Source organism: Talaromyces stipitatus, genomic scaffold (assembly GCF_000003125.1).
Source record: "Talaromyces stipitatus ATCC 10500 scf_1105507295523 genomic scaffold, whole genome shotgun sequence".
NCBI classification, from domain to species: domain Eukaryota; kingdom Fungi; phylum Ascomycota; class Eurotiomycetes; order Eurotiales; family Trichocomaceae; genus Talaromyces; species Talaromyces stipitatus.
In genome coordinates this window covers 653,225-673,653 of record NW_002990113.1, presented here as the reverse complement: position 1 = coordinate 673,653, position 20,429 = coordinate 653,225, and the positions used below count along the sequence as shown (strand labels likewise).

Genomic DNA, 20,429 nt, shown 5'->3' with positions numbered 1-20,429 from the left:
TAGGAGTCTTTCTTTGCAGGAAATGTTTCTTGTTTCTTGTCTGTGCTGTCTACAACAGAAGGCCTCCCTTTATAGCCAAAATCCGCAACGACATGCACTATTACTATCCTAGCCTTCTTCAACGTGAGAGAGACCTAGTGTGGCACCATGCTTTTTAAAATGACACTAACTAGTTTTATTTCAGTCAACAAAGCTCGGTCATCCTCGAGCAAGTGGGTATCTTACTAGCTGATACAGGGTCTGTGACGCAGCATACTGGGCCACCAGACTGTCAAAGTAAGCCATGCAAGATGACTCGGCCCTCTGCTAGTCTAGGAAGCTGCACGCGGACAGATCAGAATTGTCCTAGTCCTTGTGTAGGTGACCTCCTTGTCCGCCTCCCTCTGGTGGGGATATTTAAAGAGAACTGCCTACCTTCTGAGAATTATCCGTGAGCTTCGAGATGAAGTCGAATCGCTAGCCGGAGTCCTCGAGACAGTGAGAATTTCCAATGCTAGTCATCATGAGGCCTGCCCTGAATATAAAGAGGCCGACAACTTCCTCTTCGATTCATCTTGACTTAACGTGCAACATATCGTGCCAGCAGCGAATATACGAGATGACTACCGAAGAACCGCTTTCAAACGCACTGCGATGTTTATGCACAATGCCAGGGGTAAGTCGGTCGTGTACGCTACAATTCTCCTTCTCATATTAACTGTACAAAGTGCAATGGAGCCTGTATCCAGAATCTTTCTTACAGCACAGCCTCCAAGGCTGTTAGTGAAGCTGAAATGGAGTTTACATGCATATGCATGGTTCCAGGTGTAAGTTCGCCCTATCCTAAGCTTCTGCTTCTCGTGCTGACCGTATGGAGTGCAACGGAGCCTGTGTGCAGGGTCATCTTTCGAACACGTTGTCCACGCCTTATTTTATGGCAGCTGAAATCGACGTTACACATAAAAGAATACACAAGTGGGCTGACTACGGAGTAGACACTGGTAAGGTAGACGAGAATGGCCTGCATGATGCGGACTCTTCCCCCCCGCCCTCCCCCCGGGTGCTATTTAATAAAACATACATGAAATGAGAGCCCATGAAGATTCTTCCACAAGCGTCAAAAATAATGCAGTGGCAGTGGGTCTGCCATGATTGGAACGAAACCCAGGCGCAGGTTCGATTCTGACTTGACTCATCCTGGCCCTGCTTATACAGAATTGATTCGAGTTTATTCCTCTTTTAGCTAGCTAAATCCGATCCATCCTCTGCAGCCAGGAAACCGTCTATCACTTCTTTGAAAGACGGTAGTTGAACCTGCCCATGCAATTGGCTCGGATGTTGGTGGAGAAACGGCGGCAGTTGAACATCAGGGCGAGGCGAGGCCGCTTGATCTCCTGGGCACTCAGGTGAGCAGCTAGGGACTGGTGACGATGTTCTATTTCTCCCCCTGCGCTTGGAAGGGACGGCACTGGCGCGACGAGCAATACCATCTTTGCTCATTTTCCAATGCAAAGCTTCCACGACTTCCCATGAAATACCTAATTCTTTGGCGATTGGTGTCCAAGTCTCCTCTTTCAGCCTACAATCATCAGATCTGTTATTCGAGACTAGAATATGATTCCAACATACCGTTCATAAGCTTTAGCAAAATTGGTCTTCATTTCCTTGTCGAAACCTTGCTGGTCGATGTGGTGGTGGTAGTGTACCCGGCAACTATCTGGTTTCCGTCCAGGAAAACTCTTACTGATGTCTGCCCATTTCATTTTCTTTTCAACAAGCTCGATCAGTAGCTTATTCTCGTCATCGGACTACTTGGACATTGTGGTATTGTTGATGCTCACAGGTGCTCTGCGTAGATCAGGAACTCTCGATATACTCGGAGGCTGGCGACGTGATTGTTCTGTAGCTTGGCGATCATGCTTGCATGGACATAGATAGAATAAAGAGAACAGATGATCGGAATAACAGATAACAGTAATTTTGCATAAGCCGCCGCAGTCAAAGCTACATATCCTTGCGACTATTTCTGCTTATGAGAGTTGCAATAATCACATATGCCGCGGATCACAAGCGTCGGAAGCTTATCCATCAGGCCGGCTGCCTCCATTTCAAAGCAGAGGATTCCATGCTGTTGTGCTAGACAATCTCGTGTTTCCGAATCCTTTACCACCTTACAGTATCTCCTGAAGCAATCAACCCATAATGGATATAAGGTGTCCTTGTCTCTCGTGGATGCCGTTTAATTAGTTGTTCTTTATCACAATCTTCACAGGTATCTTCCCCGGTGACGTGGTGATAGGAGGGATGAAATAGAAGGTCCATGTGCTGTTCTGGTGATAAAAATCTTTCGTTCATGTCAGGATTTCGTTCCAGTACATCCTCCACTATTTTTAAGATATCATTCTCACCCCCAGTCGTTTGTTTTGCCTCCATTTGACTTATATGTGTCAATAGAACTTGTGGTGGTTTATTCAAAGTTCCTGTTGGCTCGAATTGGCCACTTTGAATTGCCTTGCCATAATCATACTGTATCACACCGCTGTACTTTCCAACCGGTTTGCTGACCACAATACAGTTGTTTGCAAAAACGGTGCACGATTTCTCTCTGTTCAATTGTTTAAGATGTTTCACCTTAACCTTGATCAGGGAAAGTGCCGGATTAATGATATTCCAAAAATTTCACTTAACCGTAATTTACCGTAAGATAGCATGACGTTGGTCCGGTGCCTGCTGTACTCGGATCGCATTTAGCAGCATCCACGATTTCGGATGTGGTGAGCTCATTACTCATCAGCATGCCATAAATGAATTCTCGCGTTGAGGGTGGTAGATTTGGTGGCCATCTCGGTAGCAATCAATGCCACGAAAGGCTGATCTACATGATCTTCCGGGAGATCTTCCGGGAGGATCTTACCTTATAACTAACCACGTGGAATAAGGTTAACTAGGTATTACTGATAGTTACACGTAACGTACTACACGGGTCATTCGGCCACACGGGTCATTCGGTCACCCGCAAGTCCCATATAAAATGACCTTCTTTAACATCTTGATTTCTCAACGGATTCATATATAAACCGTATCTAAAAGTTGAATATGTCTTGTAATATAGGTATCATAATATATATCTGGATTTAAAAACTCTAAAAATATTAAAAACCCTCTGTCATTGAATTTACATTAATAACTTGGCTAGTTTCTAGTATCTCAAGACTTATAGAAGAGGCGCACTTCCAAATTGATATTTCTGAAAGGATTCATATAGCGAATCATGCGTAAAGTCTAAGATATGGTTTATATATGAATCCGTTGAGAAATCAAGATGTTAAAGAAGGTCATTTTATATGGGACTTGCGGGTGACCGAATGACCCGTGTGGCCGAATGACCCGTGTAGTACGTTAGTTAGTTAAACAATACGTATAAGGAACTAGGTCTATTGTCCGGCACTCCTCTAAAACCACTATCTAGGAGTATTGAACCTGTTTTTATATACAAGATTCCATAGAAGTGATATCACCAAAAGTCGACACTTGTGCAAATCGAACTTTCTAGAGATAGGCTGTAAAGTTGATTTGTAATGTTCAATGTCGCGTCGGAATGTGATGCCAATTCTCGAAATTTCTTGATACGCAAATCTTGTCCTATTCCCAAATTGGTTTAGCTCATTTTGAGTTCCAACAAGAATTGAAGATTCTAGAATCGTATTTTATCTCCATACAGGTATTGTAATTAAAAATTCGTATCGAGAGATACAGTATTATTTCCGCATTAACATTATTCCGACGCTCTCCTTTATTTAATATGGTGTCTTCTTGGCACTGTTTCAGAGGAAAGGGAAGAGAGTCTCAGTTGTTACTCTGAAGGTGCAAACCACTGTATAGATATTTTTTGAGTTGATTCGTACGGATCTCAGCATATAGGGTCGATATGAAATGTGATCGATTATGATGGGTAATCTTAGAACTATAAAATAGAGCTTTTGATTTACTGCCTCATTTGACTGCCTCTGCATATCCGGATTATCTGATAGATCTCGCAATATTCTATCACGACCATGGCCAATGCGATCCTCCGAGAGGCATCTCCATATGGCACGTTCCAGCAATGGGATGCCCTAACCCCTGGCTTCCTCAGGACGCCAGGCTCACCTTCAAACTTTAGCTATATTGGCTCCAACCACGGCCCCTATATGGGCTACTCCACTCCATCCCACATACAGGATAGGCTTCCCTTACTAGGCCTGGATGACTGGGAGGAGGAAAGAGCATATGACGAACAGCCACCTGTCTGCATTCACTACTCGATTGAATGGAAGCTTGCATTAAATAAGCGGGTTGTAGTAAGCAATACGGAGCAAAACTTAGTGTTGGCCCCCAGTGCATACTGAAACAAATTCCTTAAACCCAAACTAGAAAGGCTTGTTCAGCAGGAATCTTCTCGTGATCAGTGTGTTTGGCCTAACAATACTGTACCGCAATGATTGTTGCAATCAACGACCACTCTGAACTTAACCTTACTAAGGGGTTTGAAAAGATTGAAATCAATTGGTCCCTCATAGAGAATCCGATGCTGGACTAGGGACATTTGTTCCGCGCTGGGAAGAAACTCAGGTTAATCATTACATTTTATTATCTTAGGGGCAATCGATCAGGTCCGAAAAAGGGAGATAAAAGAGGGTCATCAGCGACCCAGAGAATATTAGGGGAGACAGGGGATCGGCTTAGTGCTAATGCACCTCATGCTCGTCTAGTTCTGGGCGGCAGGTCTATCAACTAATGCGTTGTCGTGACAAGACCTGTAAGCAAGGAGTGCACTGCTTCGAGGACCCTGTAACCCAAAAGCACTACCCATTGACTCAGCAGGGATTTTGTTGACGATGGTGGTATCCTGCGTACTGAAGATGACATTCCTGATTAGAAGAAGAGCGTTGAAAACAAAATCCAAGGATAAAGGCTTATCAGTCTATGGGGCAACTTGCTCCCCAGTCAACATTGTTTCACCCACACAAACGCTGCCTCCATCCGATTCAGCCACGACACTCGCTGGAGCTCTAGATACACCACCATCAAACACATCGCGGTGCAAGCAACTCAACGTTCCTGGGCCTCAAGATGCGGCAGTCAAGAACTACAGTGAGTGGCATGCATCCAAAGTAGATGACTATGACCTCAAGAATGATTACCGAAAGGCATATCAAGTGGTATTCAAAATGGACTTGATTTGCAACAGATCTTTAACCGTCCAGATCCTAACTTTTTCATAGAAAGGGAGGTGAAAATAGGCACGGCCCATCGTTTTGTTGATGTTGATGATATTATGGAATGGGCTGAACGTTATTGAGAGCAGTCGGATCTCTCTGAGTTTAATTGAACTATCGCCCAGCGGGCATTTTATGTACTCCTCTACAGGCTTCATTTTTACATCAGTTCATTATATAGTTAATTGCGCGTTCACATTAATGGTTTAAAATTCTAACCAGATTTGCGTGTCTACAATAATATTTAGAAAGCACGTGACATCGCGCTAGAAAATTGCTTGCACTTGAAACAGATTCTCAGTGATGAAGATCCGATTTCTTCTGCCAACAGGGTGTGCAGGTTTGTTAGCGACATTCCTCTTGGCTCGAGGACCGTGAACGTAAAAACGGATTAGCTTCTTAGCGCACGGACCGAGCCGACTCCATAGCGGAGCAAAGCCATACTACCAACGTTCAAGGCCCACTTATTAAACAGTTTTTAAGACCCACTCTTTGAACACTGTTCAAGATCTACCAACATTCAAGGCCCACTTACTCCGTATTGAACACTGTTTAAGATCCACTTACTAACCAACATTCAAGATCCACTTATTAAACAGTTTTTAAGGCCCACTTGTAAGATCTACTTATCATGAGCGTTGAACAATTGTTTACATTCCTAACAGAGTTCTGCAGACTATAACCTCAAAGTTTATGATATTCATCCTGACACTGTGTAACAACGTTACGAGGGATATGTATAATTACATTTGAGAGGGATCACTGAAGGCAAAGCACACAAGGTAGGGTATGGAATGTCAATGTACTGAAACCTATCTTCCGCTATCCTTGAGCATCTGCTATCTTTATAGACATATAACTAGGCCTCGGAGCGCACCTCAAGGAACCGGGACCAAACCGCACCGCACCGCAAGATGGTGCGGTGCAGTTCCAACTTTTAAGAACCGCTGGGCGGTTCCATGACTTCTGGAACCGCACCGTTTTGGACGCGGTTAGGACCAGCGGTTCTACAAACAGTACAAACAGAGAGATTCTATGATATGCATATTTTATGCAAATTCTAGCTGTATTTTTGGGTAATCTGTTTACCTCCTAGGTCGAATAACTAGGAGATACCTACTATAGGATAAATACATTCAGAAATTAATGCAAGAATTAATTAGTTAAACAAGTAATCTTGACATTCTATACTAAATTGCTAAGGAGTCTTGTATACAAAGTCTTCATCTCGCTTGGAACGCTTCGGTTGACGGCCAGACGAGCGTCTCTGGGTACTGCTTACTGTCACCAGATGCCTATTGTAAGGTAAAGGAACCTCATCTTCCTCATTTCCATCCAATTCAATCAGTGGCTCTTCCTCCCTTGCTGGTCTTTTGCCAAGCGAATGCTGACTGCGTGCTTGGGAAGCTTGAGGACTTTGAGGTAGTACTAAGGATTCATCCTCACTCTCAGCCTCCTCGCTGTCACTAATTGGGTCAAAATCGTACTTTGTATTCTGAGCTTCGAGTGCTCGCTGAGCATCCCTTTCCTCCCTGGCTCTTTGTATCTCTTGTGTTGTGAGATACTCATCCATAAGGGAAAGTTCTTCTGATTCAAGGTTGAACTTTGTTGTGCACATGAATAACATGAGCTCCTTGATGGTATGGGGTTTCAATGAGCCTCGACGATAGTGACAGATATTACGGGCAGAGTTGAACAACCGTTCAACACCAGAGCCACTAGCAGGAGTTGTGAGAATATCCTAGGCAAGACTTGCAAGGATAGGGTATTTAAATTGATGATCCTTCCAAAATATTCGTGGGTTCATTAGCTGAGTGCCTGTACAGATGGAGGTTAGTAGGCAAGTTATAAGAGAGTGTAAAGTATAGCTTACTGCTCCCAAGATAACGTGATATCTCGTCATGGGCGGTTGTTCGTGGCTGTAGAGATGTAGCTGCTGTTACGAGCATATCAATATCAGATATACCACCGGTCAATATCTGGCGTATTGGTATTGATTGAGTCTGAGTCTCTAAATAGCGTTTCTCATAGGGCACAATATACTCCTCAAGGCTCTTGCGGTATCGGACACGCCATTCTGGCTCCCACTCAGAAGTAGAAAAGAATTCCAGCTTATTTTGCGGGGCTAGGATTGTTCCGATAGCATAGAGATCACCACTAACATGATCAGTCATTGCGTAATATTCTGAAAGCTTCTCCTTTGCTGAGCTCAGAGCAGCCAACATTACCTTTTTCCAGCTAACTTTTTTCCGGCTGAGCTGTGCCGTACACTTCTTGAGATGTGTAAAGAGATAGTTGTAGATGGCAAAAACACTATGAATAGTACACACACACACACACAATATATTAACGCCCGGCGGCCAAACCGAAAGGGCAACTATCACTAATCTGCTAATACATGTCCTAATATATATGCCGTGTCTCCTGGTAGCCCATACATGATCACTTTTAATATATGTCATCTCATCTGTCAGTATTGTAGCGGATGCTCGTGGGTTAGTAATTTTGTTAGTAGCTAGCTTGAAGGCGCTTCTTCAAGTGTTCAACATCCTATCTTTGGCAGTTGAAGCGCGTCTACCATGTCTATCATGAGGTGGTTAGTGTGGGTGAGATCATGGAAGGGTGATTAGTCTGTGTTCGTCTACATAGTTAAGTGGCGTTGAGTCGGCCTATAGCGATTGCAAACCATATTATGGCCCGCACTGCTTCAAAGTTTGGGGTCCAGTTCTGATCATCTGAAGGTAATTTTCCTCCTAGGAAGAAGGATAGGTTGCCTCGGTGGGTATTAGTACATTGCAGCATTTCTGTCCGATATGCCGTCCACTTCTAACATTGAAAGAGGAAGTGCTCTACAGTTTCTTTTACTTATCCATATGCACACTGATCAGTCTGCGCTACGTTAATTTGATAGAGATATTCATTCAATCTTGCTATGCCAGTCCGGAGTTGTGCCAGCACGCTTGCTTCTTTCCATGACAATTGATTATACAGCTGTCGGGTGTGTTTGCCTGGGAGCGCTGCGTCTACTCTTTTAACATATTTGCCCACTTTCTCGGGTAAGCCTTTGCTGATAACATTTTGGGATCGTGCAATATTAAAAGTTATTGATTTTATTTGGGGAACCTGTGCTTGTGGGATAGCGTCCTCTCCGGTTACTATCCTGGCCTACTCTTTGGCTAGGCTTAATAGCTTGTTATCCTCACTGGTAGGGACCCAAAGGACAGCAATCTGATTTCCATTTCTTCGTAACCTTTTAATGAACTTGTATATTTGGCAGACGTGTTCCTGACCTGACTGTTATCAAGGATTCTTTAGTGTGAGTGCGGCTGCTTTGTTGCTTGTCAGCAGCGTGATTCTGTACTACTTTAGTATTAGTAGCGTGCTCAATGCGTGTACCATTGCTGCTAGCTCCCCTAAGTATGGATTCTGCTCTAATCTTACACCCAGTATGAAGGAGAAGGTCTTTAGTTTTAGCTTTGTATACTGGGGTGGTTTCCTCTGGATTGCTCCACCAAATCCTACGACCTTGTTCTGTGCCGAGCTGCTTACCGCGATCTGCATTGATCCGCCCGCTACAGTGTGCGATTCTGGGGGTTCACTAATATCGGTCTGTACTCGCTCCTCCCACGGTGCTAGTGTAAATGGGTTAATAGTTTCCAGCGTGTCCATTTCAATATTCTTCAGGGCGTCTGCCACCTGATATAGCGGTGAGCGGTGAAATCTTCTGAATTTCCTGATCCGATCGGTGCATCTGCGAAGGTATGAATAGTACACTCGGAGGCAAAACCGGTGTCGGGATCTTACTCTCTTCAATTGTTTCTTAATCCCTGCGCCAAGCGGAGCTAAACTACTTTGAGAGAAACACCAAGACGGATACTGTTAGATTGTATGTAACAATCTCTAGCGGTTTATCTCAACGTATCAAATTATGTATGCACAAGATGTGTGAATCCTTGATCCTTGTTGTTCTTGTTCTTGTGTCTAAGTACAGTCAAGGTGGAAGATATCTTTTACCCCCTATTCGGTGGATCAGTGTGTGGCTCGCTATTATTGGCTGACAAATCTCCTCTATCTGATTGGTTGAATCAGCTTAGCTAATCCAACAGATACAGTTCGTCGTATTAAGTATGGTATTGTATCGGACATACATAGACTCTGGTGAAGTTCTACATTACCTGCTCCTTGGTATACAAGTAACAGAAAATTACATTTAGGCTTACGTATGGTCTCGGATATGGATACTTGAAAACAAGAAAAATCATTTAATCTTTTGCTGAGAGTATTTCATGAGTTTGCCGATTAATGTATATTCCGTCTTCAACCACAATGAACACGGTAGTTGAGCTATGACAGCACGGCGGTTGACAAATTGTTGTTGTTGGTTTAACTACGGTCCGTATCACGAAGCATAGACGGTAGTAAGGCGCGAACACGAAGCGGCCTAATGAGCCTGACAATATGAAGATATCTTGATTCCTAATATTGTGACTGATCCCCAAGAGTAAGGGGACCGGGGATAACTAGCTAGATATATATACGCGGCACGCACGTGCCACGTTGGACTAACTATATCCGGTGCCGAAACGTGTAGGGTTTGATATTCACGTTCCGACAGTTGTATCTGCTAGAATCTCAGCGAGGCATGCATAGTCATGAATCAAGTGGGTCGAGATGGTCACCGGTGTCCTTAGTTGCTCTTGCTATTTGAATTCCAAGTGATTGGGTTAGGGTTAACCCTAAGACCTGAGGGGGGACGTGAGGGAGGGGGTGAAGGGAGTAAGGGATTTGGGGTGGGGGAAGAGGAAGAGGAAAGAGATAGGGCAGGTAGAATGGAGGTCATCAAGATACCGCTAATATAGGCGTTGAAATGTTGTTAGGCTACTGAGGCGAGGTCATCACTTAGATTGGTGAGGGCTCTCAGTAGGTGAGGGGCAAGGCCGGTGGTTTGGCTGCGGTGTTTATCGAGAAATGCAGCTATCGGGCTGAAGATCTTCTGTCCTTCAGAGGCTCTTGTCGTGGCTGCAGACGTGGATTCCAGGAGGGCTGTCTGTAGAGGGCTATCTGTACCAGGGCCTTTACGCGCCATGGTGTTGCCGGACGCGTTGAGACGCGTCAGAAGGCCGCACTCCTGGGAGCTAGGTGGTAGAGAGGGGTGAGGAATTTGAGCCTCTGACTGTTTGATATGAATAATTATAAGAAAGTCGCCTATCAACTCGAAATTGAAGCTTTGGGATGACTAGTGAGCAGGAACTACCCGGAACAAAGGCCAGGGCTAGACCCTGATCACGTGGTTGCGCCCTGAAGCATGTGAGGTTGGGAATAGCTTCATAGTGCTGGAGCTTTGTAATTACAAAAATTGGAATTTCATGTAAAATTGGACCTCTTGTTGTAGTAGGATTTTGCATTTGTAATTTCAATGATACTGCGTTTTAGGTGTAAGGGGGAGGTACAAAAGCAGGCGCTAACATGATTATGTTACACATATATTGCATTCTCGTTGATGTCCAGTCTCTAATGTCGTCAATAATTTCCTTATACATTTTAAGGATGTAACAACGTTACATAGGGTAGTTACTAAAACTTGTGGTGTCCCTACTAATTCCCCAGAATACGGAAGTCGAACTACGGAACAGTTCGCAAATGCCTCAATACCAAATTCCCTTGAAGGGCTCCTTTTTGGTGAAATGGTATTACGTTTTAGTTCCGACAGTTCTGAGCCCGGTTAGGTTAGACAGATCTACAAGAATGCTATCAGAAAATTTAGATCACCCTTCTTGATTGTCAACCATTGCCAAATCAAAATGACTCTAAAACTCAGGTATATGCTCGCTGCGCGCTGCTGGAGGGTCTTTCCATGATAATTAGGATCACCTCAACGCTGACACTGGTTAGGAGTCGCCGCTTGCTACTAAGCTACTGCGGTTCGATTGATGTACTATATTGAGAATAGCCTGACGATGCAAGGACGATGACTGGTTCAGTGTGTCTTGCTCACGCATCGTCCTGCAGGGCAAAAATGAAGGCGACCTTGATGCTAGACCATTGTTGCATCCCAGGTCATCTGATGAGACTATCTCTATGCCACGTTCAGGTTAAATGGATGACCTACCTCGTTTAGTACACGACGCAGCCTGTTTGCACTCGAGCTGTATCCCCTGTTCTCTGTACAATGTGTATATGATATAAATTCCTGAAATTCCAAAGCCCTTCAGTTTTTGACACCGGTGGTTTTTTAAGCCTATATACATGCTATTCTGTTTCGGGATATAGTGGGCTTGCCATTAGTGCTGTAAAGCAATAACCACTATTATAAGTGAAAATAATCTAGACTTGAAAATAGTGGATGGGGATAGTATGGCGGACAAGAGAGTCAAATACAAGCTTTATGCAACCGTTTTCAGTGGGGCGCCTAAACTAGCCAGAGAACTCCATATATAAGCAGGAGGGTTTTACGGATCAGCTTAATGCCAGCTCCAAACAACCCTGTCTGAAGAATACAATAAGTTGTAGTTCAGTACTCAGACCCAAATCATTAGCCAAAAGAAAGCAGGAAAAAAGAAATAAGTTATTAACTGGAGCTTAACGCCTTGGCTAAAAACAAAAGAACTTGACTAAAGTCTCTAAATTTTCCACAACATTTTGCACGAGATAAAATATCTTCTGGGTGTTTCTGAATTAGGTAAGATGATGAGTATAAAACCATTGTTGCATAAGAAGTTTTATGAAATGGGTCAGTTTGAGTACATGCGTTTTATACTCTATTGAAGAAAGCTGACATCAAATTATAAGAGGAAAAACTGTTTTACTATGCCGTTAAGTGGGGCAACTTACCACTAGTAAGGACGCTAATTACTATGGGTGGTTATCATCATAGTAATCGTTATCGTCTCCTTCATATTGCCACTCTTTATGGCCACATAGAAATTCTACGCGAATTAGGTCCAACGCAATCCGATATATCAATTAAAGGCCCAAATAGATTGACATTGGTTCATACTGCAATTATAAGGAAAAATGCTGAAATTCTACGGCTATTTCTAGACCTTCGAGCTGATGTGAATTCTCGTGATGGTTTGGGCAATACACTTATTGGAACAGCAATTGATATTGGGGATCTTGATTGTATTCGCTTATTAATTGAACGCGGAGTCAATATGCCTGAACCTCCAGCAAGAACGCTCCTCCACCAAGCGGCCCAGGGAGGACGTGGGAGTTGTATCCCCTTGTTAATTGAACACGGAGCGAATGTGAATTGTATAGATGAGATGGGGATGACACCCCTTCATCACGCGTCCGAGGATGCTATCCATCGGTTAGTTGAACACGGAGCTGATGTGAATGCTACAAGTCTGAATGGAATGACACCTCTTCATTGCGCAACCCAGAATGGAAACCTTGATACTATCCAACTACTGATTGATCATGGAGCGAATGTGAACGCTAAAGATGAGATCGGGATGACACCTCTCAACTATGCAATCTATCATGACTTCAGTGATACCCTTGAACTGTTGATCGCTAATGGAGCTAATGAAGATGCAATTTCTAAAAGATACTAAGAACACAGGCATGAAATATATATCACAGCACAGGTAGTAAAAGGATGAAATAAACAGACGGCGTATGACGATCGAAGTTATCAGGGGTGGGGGCATACAACGAGGTGCGTGTATATTGGCCTATATAGATTAGTTAGTTAGTTAGTTAGGTGCATATTATCATACAAGTATATACACGTTATTTGGATTCTTTCAGTATGGATTGTTATTCTGCACTGTATTGGAGTTTCAAGTGACGTCGTGTTGTTATATAGTAGTAGTAGTAGATTCATTACGCCCGGAGGCACCAAGCCTAAAGGGCTCCAATACGCTATCGACTTTCCATTGCATACACTGTGGTCATGGTCTCACTTGGAAAGGAAAAGTTGTACCAGCTGCAAAAACCTCTCTAGCCCACAAATTAAATCTTGAACGATTTTCCTTCATTGTTATAGTATATTCTCCAAAAGCAATAACCTATCCCTCTAATACACCGGGCCTCCCACGCGTCCATTCTTAATATAGTTTCGTGAACCTCTTCCCTGAGTAGCAATTTACCAAGAGTACTTCTCACATTAGCACCCGAAGTAGCTGACTGCCTCGCTGGCGACAATACTAGATAGCAGACGAAGGACTGACGAATCGACTGAACTGGTAGGGCAGGTGAGTTATTGTCAGCAAAATCCAGCGACTATCAATTGGTGGTAAGTGGTCAGGTCAGTGATTCGAAAGCTCCCCGCCTGGTTGTCTTAACCAATAAAGTTTTTTCCACCGGAGTTTTGATTTGGAAAGTTCTTAGCTTCAGCTAGACCATGCAGTCCAACTTACTGACGTCCCTCACTACGAGAAGGTGACTTTCCGCGAGGGACTACATATTGTATCTTCCATTACAATATGTCTAATTGCCTAATTATTTCCTAACCCTAACTTGTTCTTGGTCCTGCGTTATCCCATGATAGGTAAAGCTCTAAGCTAACCTGGTTGGGTAAGTGTGACAGTTTATCCATTGGCTGTGATGTACTTACTCTGACATCACTCCTATTTCAGAGGGGTTTGAGGAGATAAGAAGGTTATATCTCGCCAGTTTGCTTAGGCATCCTCTCTAGCTCTTTTTTGATACTACAGTTTGTCTAGTTTTGAGGAACATACTAGAAAGTTCTGTGTATTTATAATACAATAACACCTGGTTTTGTATAGTTACATTCAATACCACTTGTAAATTGCTGGATTGATAGACTAGACTAAGTATGGATTAGGTTATGGGAGTGGCGCTGAGAAAGAGTTGAAGAGTTGAAAACCATATAACGCCGGACTTGTAAAGCGCTGTAGTTTATCCGCTTCTGTTCAACTGTGGATCGGTTCAACTGTGGACCTGTTCAACTATGAATCTGTTTAACTGTGGATCTGTTGACTAGTTTAACTGTGGATCTATTTAGATTAGAACCTATGTTGTGAGGCTCGCTACGACCCTGTATGCTTTCCATATATAGTTAAGCTTAAACGGCCATAGATAAATTGGCTCAACCTTACCCTTCAATGGACTAGCGTAGCCTCAAAGTTAAGCCTTCAGAGAAATTATTGATTGGTTCAAAGGCACGTACTGAAATGTTCCTTACCAGCCTTCTGGCCAATGGTAAGTCATAAATCTTGTAGGACTCACTTATGATAATCCACGGTATGTTTACAAATTAGGAATAGCATATCTGACTTCCAAACAAGCAACCCTTCCGAAAATACTAGCACCTTCTTTCTAGCTAGACACCAAGATCGGACGGAGGCCCACTTAATAATCGACGAGTCCAAGTTAATCTTAAGGTCGATAAAAAGCAGATAGCGTATTGGAGCCCTTTAGGCTGGGCGTCTCTGAGCGTAATGAATTTACTACTAGTCTACTTCTACTGTACATGTAAAGCCGAAAGGTTTGAGAAACAATCAAAGAGAGTAATGCCCCATACAGTACAGTCGCACCAGAAATCTCCTTCCCAATTGCATACATAGATATCCATTTTCGAACCCTAATGCCAAGAGTACTAATCCATAAACAGACTGATTATGGGTTATCTTGGCATATGTACAGTTGACAATTGGTACTTTGAAAACAGGCTAGCTATATACAGGTAGACAACACTTGGCGTTAGGGTTTGAGAAAGAGATTTCTGGTGCGACTTTACACAGACATGTAATAGATTGATGTTGACGGTCTATGATATCCTTAGGTGACGTGATAATGCCACGGAGTTCATGTTATTTCTACGTAGTTCGGTGACCTACTATACTAACCCAAGATACCATAGTAAAGTGAATGCCACTATTCGCATTAAATTACAGGGAGTCACTAGGCTAGGTAGTTGGGATTCGAGTTACCTCTAAAATACATGTCCATGAGTACATGTAATAGGAGGTTAGTCCGTTGGTTAGACAGGAGGAAGATGTAGAGCACATTAAACAATTGAAGTGAGTAGAGTATGCACTGTTTTTGCAACCAACTGTAAGTAAATAAAGTCAAACAATCCTTCAGGATCGTTGCGAGCCTCACGGAGAAAGTCAGCCTTTTCAGAGATGCCCTGAGTTGGTTCTGAGTTGGTTTCTGGTCCTAGCCAGTACAAGCGTCTGCCCGTCCTAAGATTCTGAAATATGTCGTTTAACCGTGTCATGATGCTTGGCTGGTTCAGGGCTACATTCTGATTCATTCGTGTTCAAATTTTAATGGAAATGAGATGAGAAACTTGATCCGCAGCTGAAACTGCATGTCCTCTGGAATCCAGTGAATAAATTGGCTATTGCACCCAGTCTTTTACGTCTTCTGGGCTCATGGCGTCCTCGTCTTCGGTATCATCGCCTAGCCAGTCACCAAATTCATCTAGGGGATCAAAATTATTGTATTGTATGAGGATGAATGATTTTTCTTTGCGATACAGCGCCTTGCAAGTGCGGCTTTACATCAGTTGCAACTCTTCGACTCTTTCTCAGCGCCACTTCCGCAATCTAATCCGTACTAGGTTTAGCTTATTATTTCAGTAATTTACATGGAGTATTGAACATAACTATACAAAGGCAGGTACCGTATTGCTTCCGTATCGTAAATACGTAGAACTTTCCAGCACGTTTCTTGCAAAACCAAACAATCACCGAAGAGACGGGTTTTATCCCGGCAAACTGGCTAGGTGAGGTGTCACCCTCTTGTCTCTTCAAACACCGTAGGACAAAATAACTTTACACTCCCAGTATGGATTCGTACTTACGTTGTTGTCACGAATGACCATGGCTAAATAGGCGACGTTCACGTTCATTGTGTACGTAAGCAGCCTGGCAGCCTTGCAGGTGCATGTAGCTTACCCCCTCCTTCCAAGCCTGATGCATCGTGCCTTACGTTTTCCTACTCAACATGAGCGAGGCTTCACTTTACAACCTGTCATTATCTTAATATCGATACAATACTTGGCCTGATCTCGCTTGTTTCTTTGTTTGGACCCACATGATGTCTTCGACGCACAAGGACTACACAATCGCGTGGATATGCGCATTGCCGCTAGAGGTCGCAGCGGCCCGCCTCATGCTGGACAGAACCCACAGTCCGCTGCCAAATCCGTCCACCGATCCGAATGCCTATGAACTCGGCGAATTAGACGGCCACTACATTGCCATTACCTGCCTTCCAGCTGGCGTATACGGAACAGTGGCCGCCGCGAATGTTGTCTCTCGCATGCGTTCTACCTTTCCTCGACTCCAGTATGGATTGATAGTGGGTATTGGAGGCGGTGTCCCAGGTAAAAACAATGACATCCGACTAGGCGATGTCGTGGTCAGTAAACCGGTTGGACAGCACGGTGGAGTGATATAATATGATTATGGGAAGACCGTGACAGGGGGGAAACTTGAGCCAACTGGCGCCTTAAATAAACCACCAAAGACTCTTTTGACCCACATGAGTCAACTAGAGGCGAAAATGGTTACTGGAAGCGAGGGTGGTCTGAAGAAAATAACGGAGGAAGTACTGAAACAAAACCCTGATATGGAAGAAAGGTTTTCTCCCCCAGAACAGCTTATGGACCTCCTTTTTGAATCTTCCTATCACCATGCTGCCGGGAAAGACACCTGTGAAAAGTGTGATAAAGAACAATTAGTTAAACGAAAACCACGGGAAACTAGGACACCTTATATCCACTACGGGTTGATTGCATCTGGAAATCAGATGATGAAGGACTCAGGGACACGAGACCGGCTAGCACTGCAGCATGGGATACTGTGCTTTGAGATGGAAGCTGCAGGCCTCATGGATGAGCTTCCGACACTGGTGATTTGAGGAATATGCGACTATTGCGACTCTCACAAGCAGAAACAATGGCAAGGATATGCAGCTTTAACAGCAGCTGCTTACGCGAAATTGCTCCTCTCAACAATCCCGGCATTCCCCATCGTTATTGGTAGGATATCCCGATTCTTGACAAGGAATGTGCAAAACACAAGCTCACAGTGATATAGTTGATGCAAAATTACGTGAATATTATATTAACCCTAAGAATAATCGTCTCCGGATCGAACGCCTCTCTGGAGATCCGTTGGATATGCAGCAATGCTATATCAATCTTTCAATAATAGAGTACAAGCAAAATGATCAGAATATGCCGCCACAAGAAAAATCGCCATCCTCAACATTTTTACTGCCTAATCGCTTAAAATTAAGAGCAGATGATCCCGAAAAGGAGGTTACACTTCCACAACTCTTCCACGAGCGGAAGATGTTAGATGGCCGAAAGGCCCAGCCCCGACGGATCCTAATCCGAGGGCGAGCCGGTGTTGGAAAGACAACACTTTGCAAGAAGATTGTCCACGACTTTTTACACTAACGGATGTGGGCAGGCCTTTTTGATTGCATCATATGGATACCTTTGCGAAGACTTAAGGGGATGTCAGAGTTGGATGAATTCTTCCGTTAGGAATTCTTTAAAGATGAAGCAGAGCGCGACGGTTTGGTTACAAACCTCCGGAAAACAGTTTTGGACCAAACCCAAAAGAAAACTCTCTGGCTCTTGGATGGCCTCGACGAAGTTTTAGGATATGGCAATCCTTCGGGGGCTGACCTGAGTGAAATATTTAATAGCTTATTGAATGAAGACAATGTGATTATTACATCCCGTCCACGTGCCGTGAAGCTTTTAGGCCTGACTCCTTTTGACCTGGAGTTAGAGACTGTTGGGTTTCACCTTCATCAAGTGCAAGCTTACTTAGCCAAGGCCATGAGGGATCCAAATACTGTTAACCAGATCTATTCGTTTATTCAGAGCCATTGGCTGATTCAGGGACTGGTTCGAATACCCATCCAGCTCGATGCAGTATGCTATAGTTGGGATAATGACTTCTGTTCTGGTGCTCTGCTACAAACCATGACAGCAGTATACCAGGCTATTGAACTGAAACTGTGGAAGAAGGACATCTTAAACCTTGAGAAGAGAAACAATACTGGGTACAATGGTGGAACAGCAGTCCGAAAACTGCGGACGCGCCTGCAGATTGAGTCACAACATATGAAAACAGAGATGTAGTTTCTAGAATGTCTTGCCTTTATAGGATTGTATAGCGACATTATTGAATTCGATCCAGGTCATCGTGATTGGCTATATGAACAACCGGAATTTTGTGAGATGTCTGATGATGTCCTTGACCGACTCTCTTTTCTGCGCACATCAGATACTTCGGATTGGGATAAGAGTTATCATTTTCTACATCTTACTTTCCAGGAGTTTTTTGCAGCACAGTATTTTGTCCGATGTTGGAGATCGGAATCGAGTAAACCACTTACCTGTCTCAAAGCAGGCTTCGTAAGGGAAAATTATATAGCGAAGATATCACCTGAGAGGTTTCTCCGAGAAGAAAAGTACAGTGGACGTTATGATGTGTTCTGGAGGTTTGTCACTGGGCTGCTATACAGTACTGGCAGGGAACAATTATATTCATTCCTTAAGCAAATGGATGAAGAGCCACGAGATCTACTCGGCCCCGCGCATCAGCGGCTACTGATGCACTGCTTCAGCGAGGTTCCTCGATCAGAAGACTCAGGAATGGCAAAGGACCTTCGAGAAAAAATGGAACTTGGGTGTATACAATGGTCTTACTATGAGGATATGTCGCTTGGGACAATGCGCCTCTGCAGTGAAACTGAATTTCCAGAGCATGTTCTATGCAAATTACTTGAGGATTCCCTGCAAAAGAAGACTTCTAGAAGGATTCTAGAAGCGCTAGCCCATCGGTGGCATATATCGCGTAATCTCATGGATAGAATCACAATTTTTATGGATGATGGTGACTCCCATGTGAGACGCGCGGCTATTAATGCCTTAGGCAGACAATCTTCCTGGTCACCTGAGATCCTGGAGGCCGTCATGCGCCGACTAGACGATGAAGACACAGATGTGAGACGCGCGGCTATTAGTGCCTTAGGCAGACAATCTCCCTGGTCGCCTGAGATCCTGGAAGCCGTCATGCGCCGACTAAGCGATAGAGACTTGCATGTGAGATACGCGGTTATTGATGCCGTAGGCAGACAATCTCCCTGGTCGCCTGAGATCGTAGAAGCCGTCATACACCGATTCAACCTCGATGAAGGCTTGCATATGGGAGACGTGGCTATTGATGCCTTAAGCACACAATCCCCCTGGTCACCTGAGATCCTGGAGGCCATCATGCGCCGACTAGACGATGAAGAGATATATGTGAGACAGGCGGCTATTGATGCCTTAAGCACACAATCTCCCTGGTCACCTGAGACCCTGGAAGCTGTTATGCGCCGACTAGACGATGAAGACTCAGATATAAGACACACAGCTATTGATGCCTTAAGCAGACAATCTCCCTGGTCCCCTAAGATCCTGGAGGCCGTCATGCGCCGACTAGACAATAAAGAGTCAGATGTGAGAGACGCGATTATTTATGCCCTAGGCACGCAATCTCCCTGGTCGCCTGAGATCCTAAAGGCCGTCATGCGCCAACTAGACGATGAAGTCTCAGATGTGAGACGCGCGGCTATTAGTGCCTTAGGCAAACAATCCCCCTGGTCATCTGAGATCCTGAAGGCCGTCATGCACCGACTAGATAATGATGGTGATTCGTATGTGGCGTCCAAAATAGAAGCTCTACTATGGAAACATGATGAGTTCCTTTTTCTTTTCTTCGATTTGAATGCTAATGCTACCTCAGCGTTGTGCAAAATTTGGGCACGAAGAAGTATCCATAAAATCTTTGCCTGCTATGTTCGTGATGGAAGCGCATATTTTGAGACATCGGATGGGCGAAGTTCAATACCTTTATCCAAGGAAAAAATAAAGTTGCTTAAGCGTACATTACGGGCTGCCACGGACAACAACGGGCCCGATGCTACGTTTGGTTTATAGAGTTAGATTCCTGTTTGCTTCATTGGAAAGCTGATCAGCAAGGCTTTTACTTTATTTTCAATTATCTTTTCAAAGGGAGAGTCCTGGGACAACGTCTAAATTTATTCTAAGTTTTTTATCCAGATTTTGGGGACGTCGATATACGCCTAATTAGTCTCAAGTTTGCCACTGGTGGATGACCTCACGTGCAAGTGATATTGGGGGGAGAGAGGGGTAAGGCACGCATCTAAACACCCAACTGGGAACCACGCACAAAGGATAGTAGG

General features: G+C 44.0%; 6 protein-coding genes across 6 annotated transcripts, besides 2 other annotated features; 4 read left to right on the top strand and 2 right to left on the bottom strand.

Moving 5' to 3' along the window:
• Positions 1–1,218: 1,218 nt before the first annotated feature.
• On the bottom strand, positions 1,219–1,742 carry TSTA_061870 (uncharacterized protein; the record flags this gene model as incomplete). The annotated part of the gene is made up of 2 exons (XM_002340045.1): positions 1,219–1,558; positions 1,609–1,742. 2 exons carry the CDS (start codon positions 1,740–1,742, stop codon positions 1,219–1,221), a joined length of 474 nt encoding a protein of 157 aa, XP_002340086.1.
• A 3,138-nt stretch (positions 1,743–4,880) lies between these two features.
• Positions 4,881–5,320, top strand: TSTA_061860 (uncharacterized protein; the record flags this gene model as incomplete). Its single annotated transcript, XM_002340044.1, has 2 exons — positions 4,881–5,180; positions 5,210–5,320. 2 exons carry the CDS (start codon positions 4,881–4,883, stop codon positions 5,318–5,320), a joined length of 411 nt encoding a protein of 136 aa, XP_002340085.1.
• Positions 5,321–6,435: 1,115 nt separating this feature from the next.
• Positions 6,436–7,462, bottom strand: TSTA_061850 (uncharacterized protein; the record flags this gene model as incomplete). The annotated part of the gene is made up of 3 exons (XM_002340043.1): positions 6,436–6,978; positions 7,111–7,156; positions 7,281–7,462. 3 exons carry the CDS (start codon positions 7,460–7,462, stop codon positions 6,436–6,438), a joined length of 771 nt encoding a protein of 256 aa, XP_002340084.1.
• Positions 6,859–7,044: a mobile genetic element.
• Positions 7,463–12,391: 4,929 nt separating the features above from the next.
• On the top strand, positions 12,392–13,295 carry TSTA_061840 (ankyrin repeat-containing protein, putative; the record flags this gene model as incomplete). Its single annotated transcript, XM_002340042.1, has 3 exons — positions 12,392–12,747; positions 12,854–12,900; positions 13,063–13,295. The coding sequence occupies 3 exons, from the start codon at positions 12,392–12,394 to the stop codon at positions 13,293–13,295; spliced, it is 636 nt and encodes a 211-aa protein (XP_002340083.1).
• Positions 12,926–12,945: a microsatellite.
• Positions 13,296–16,253: 2,958 nt separating the features above from the next.
• On the top strand, positions 16,254–17,128 carry TSTA_061830 (uncharacterized protein; the record flags this gene model as incomplete). Its single annotated transcript, XM_002340041.1, has 2 exons — positions 16,254–16,607; positions 16,632–17,128. 2 exons carry the CDS (start codon positions 16,254–16,256, stop codon positions 17,076–17,078), a joined length of 801 nt encoding a protein of 266 aa, XP_002340082.1. The 3' UTR covers positions 17,079–17,128.
• A 1,031-nt stretch (positions 17,129–18,159) lies between these two features.
• Positions 18,160–20,229, top strand: TSTA_061820 (uncharacterized protein; the record flags this gene model as incomplete). The annotated part of the gene is made up of 2 exons (XM_002340040.1): positions 18,160–18,314; positions 18,354–20,229. The coding sequence occupies 2 exons, from the start codon at positions 18,160–18,162 to the stop codon at positions 20,161–20,163; spliced, it is 1,965 nt and encodes a 654-aa protein (XP_002340081.1). The 3' UTR covers positions 20,164–20,229.
• Positions 20,230–20,429: the final 200 nt, after the last annotated feature.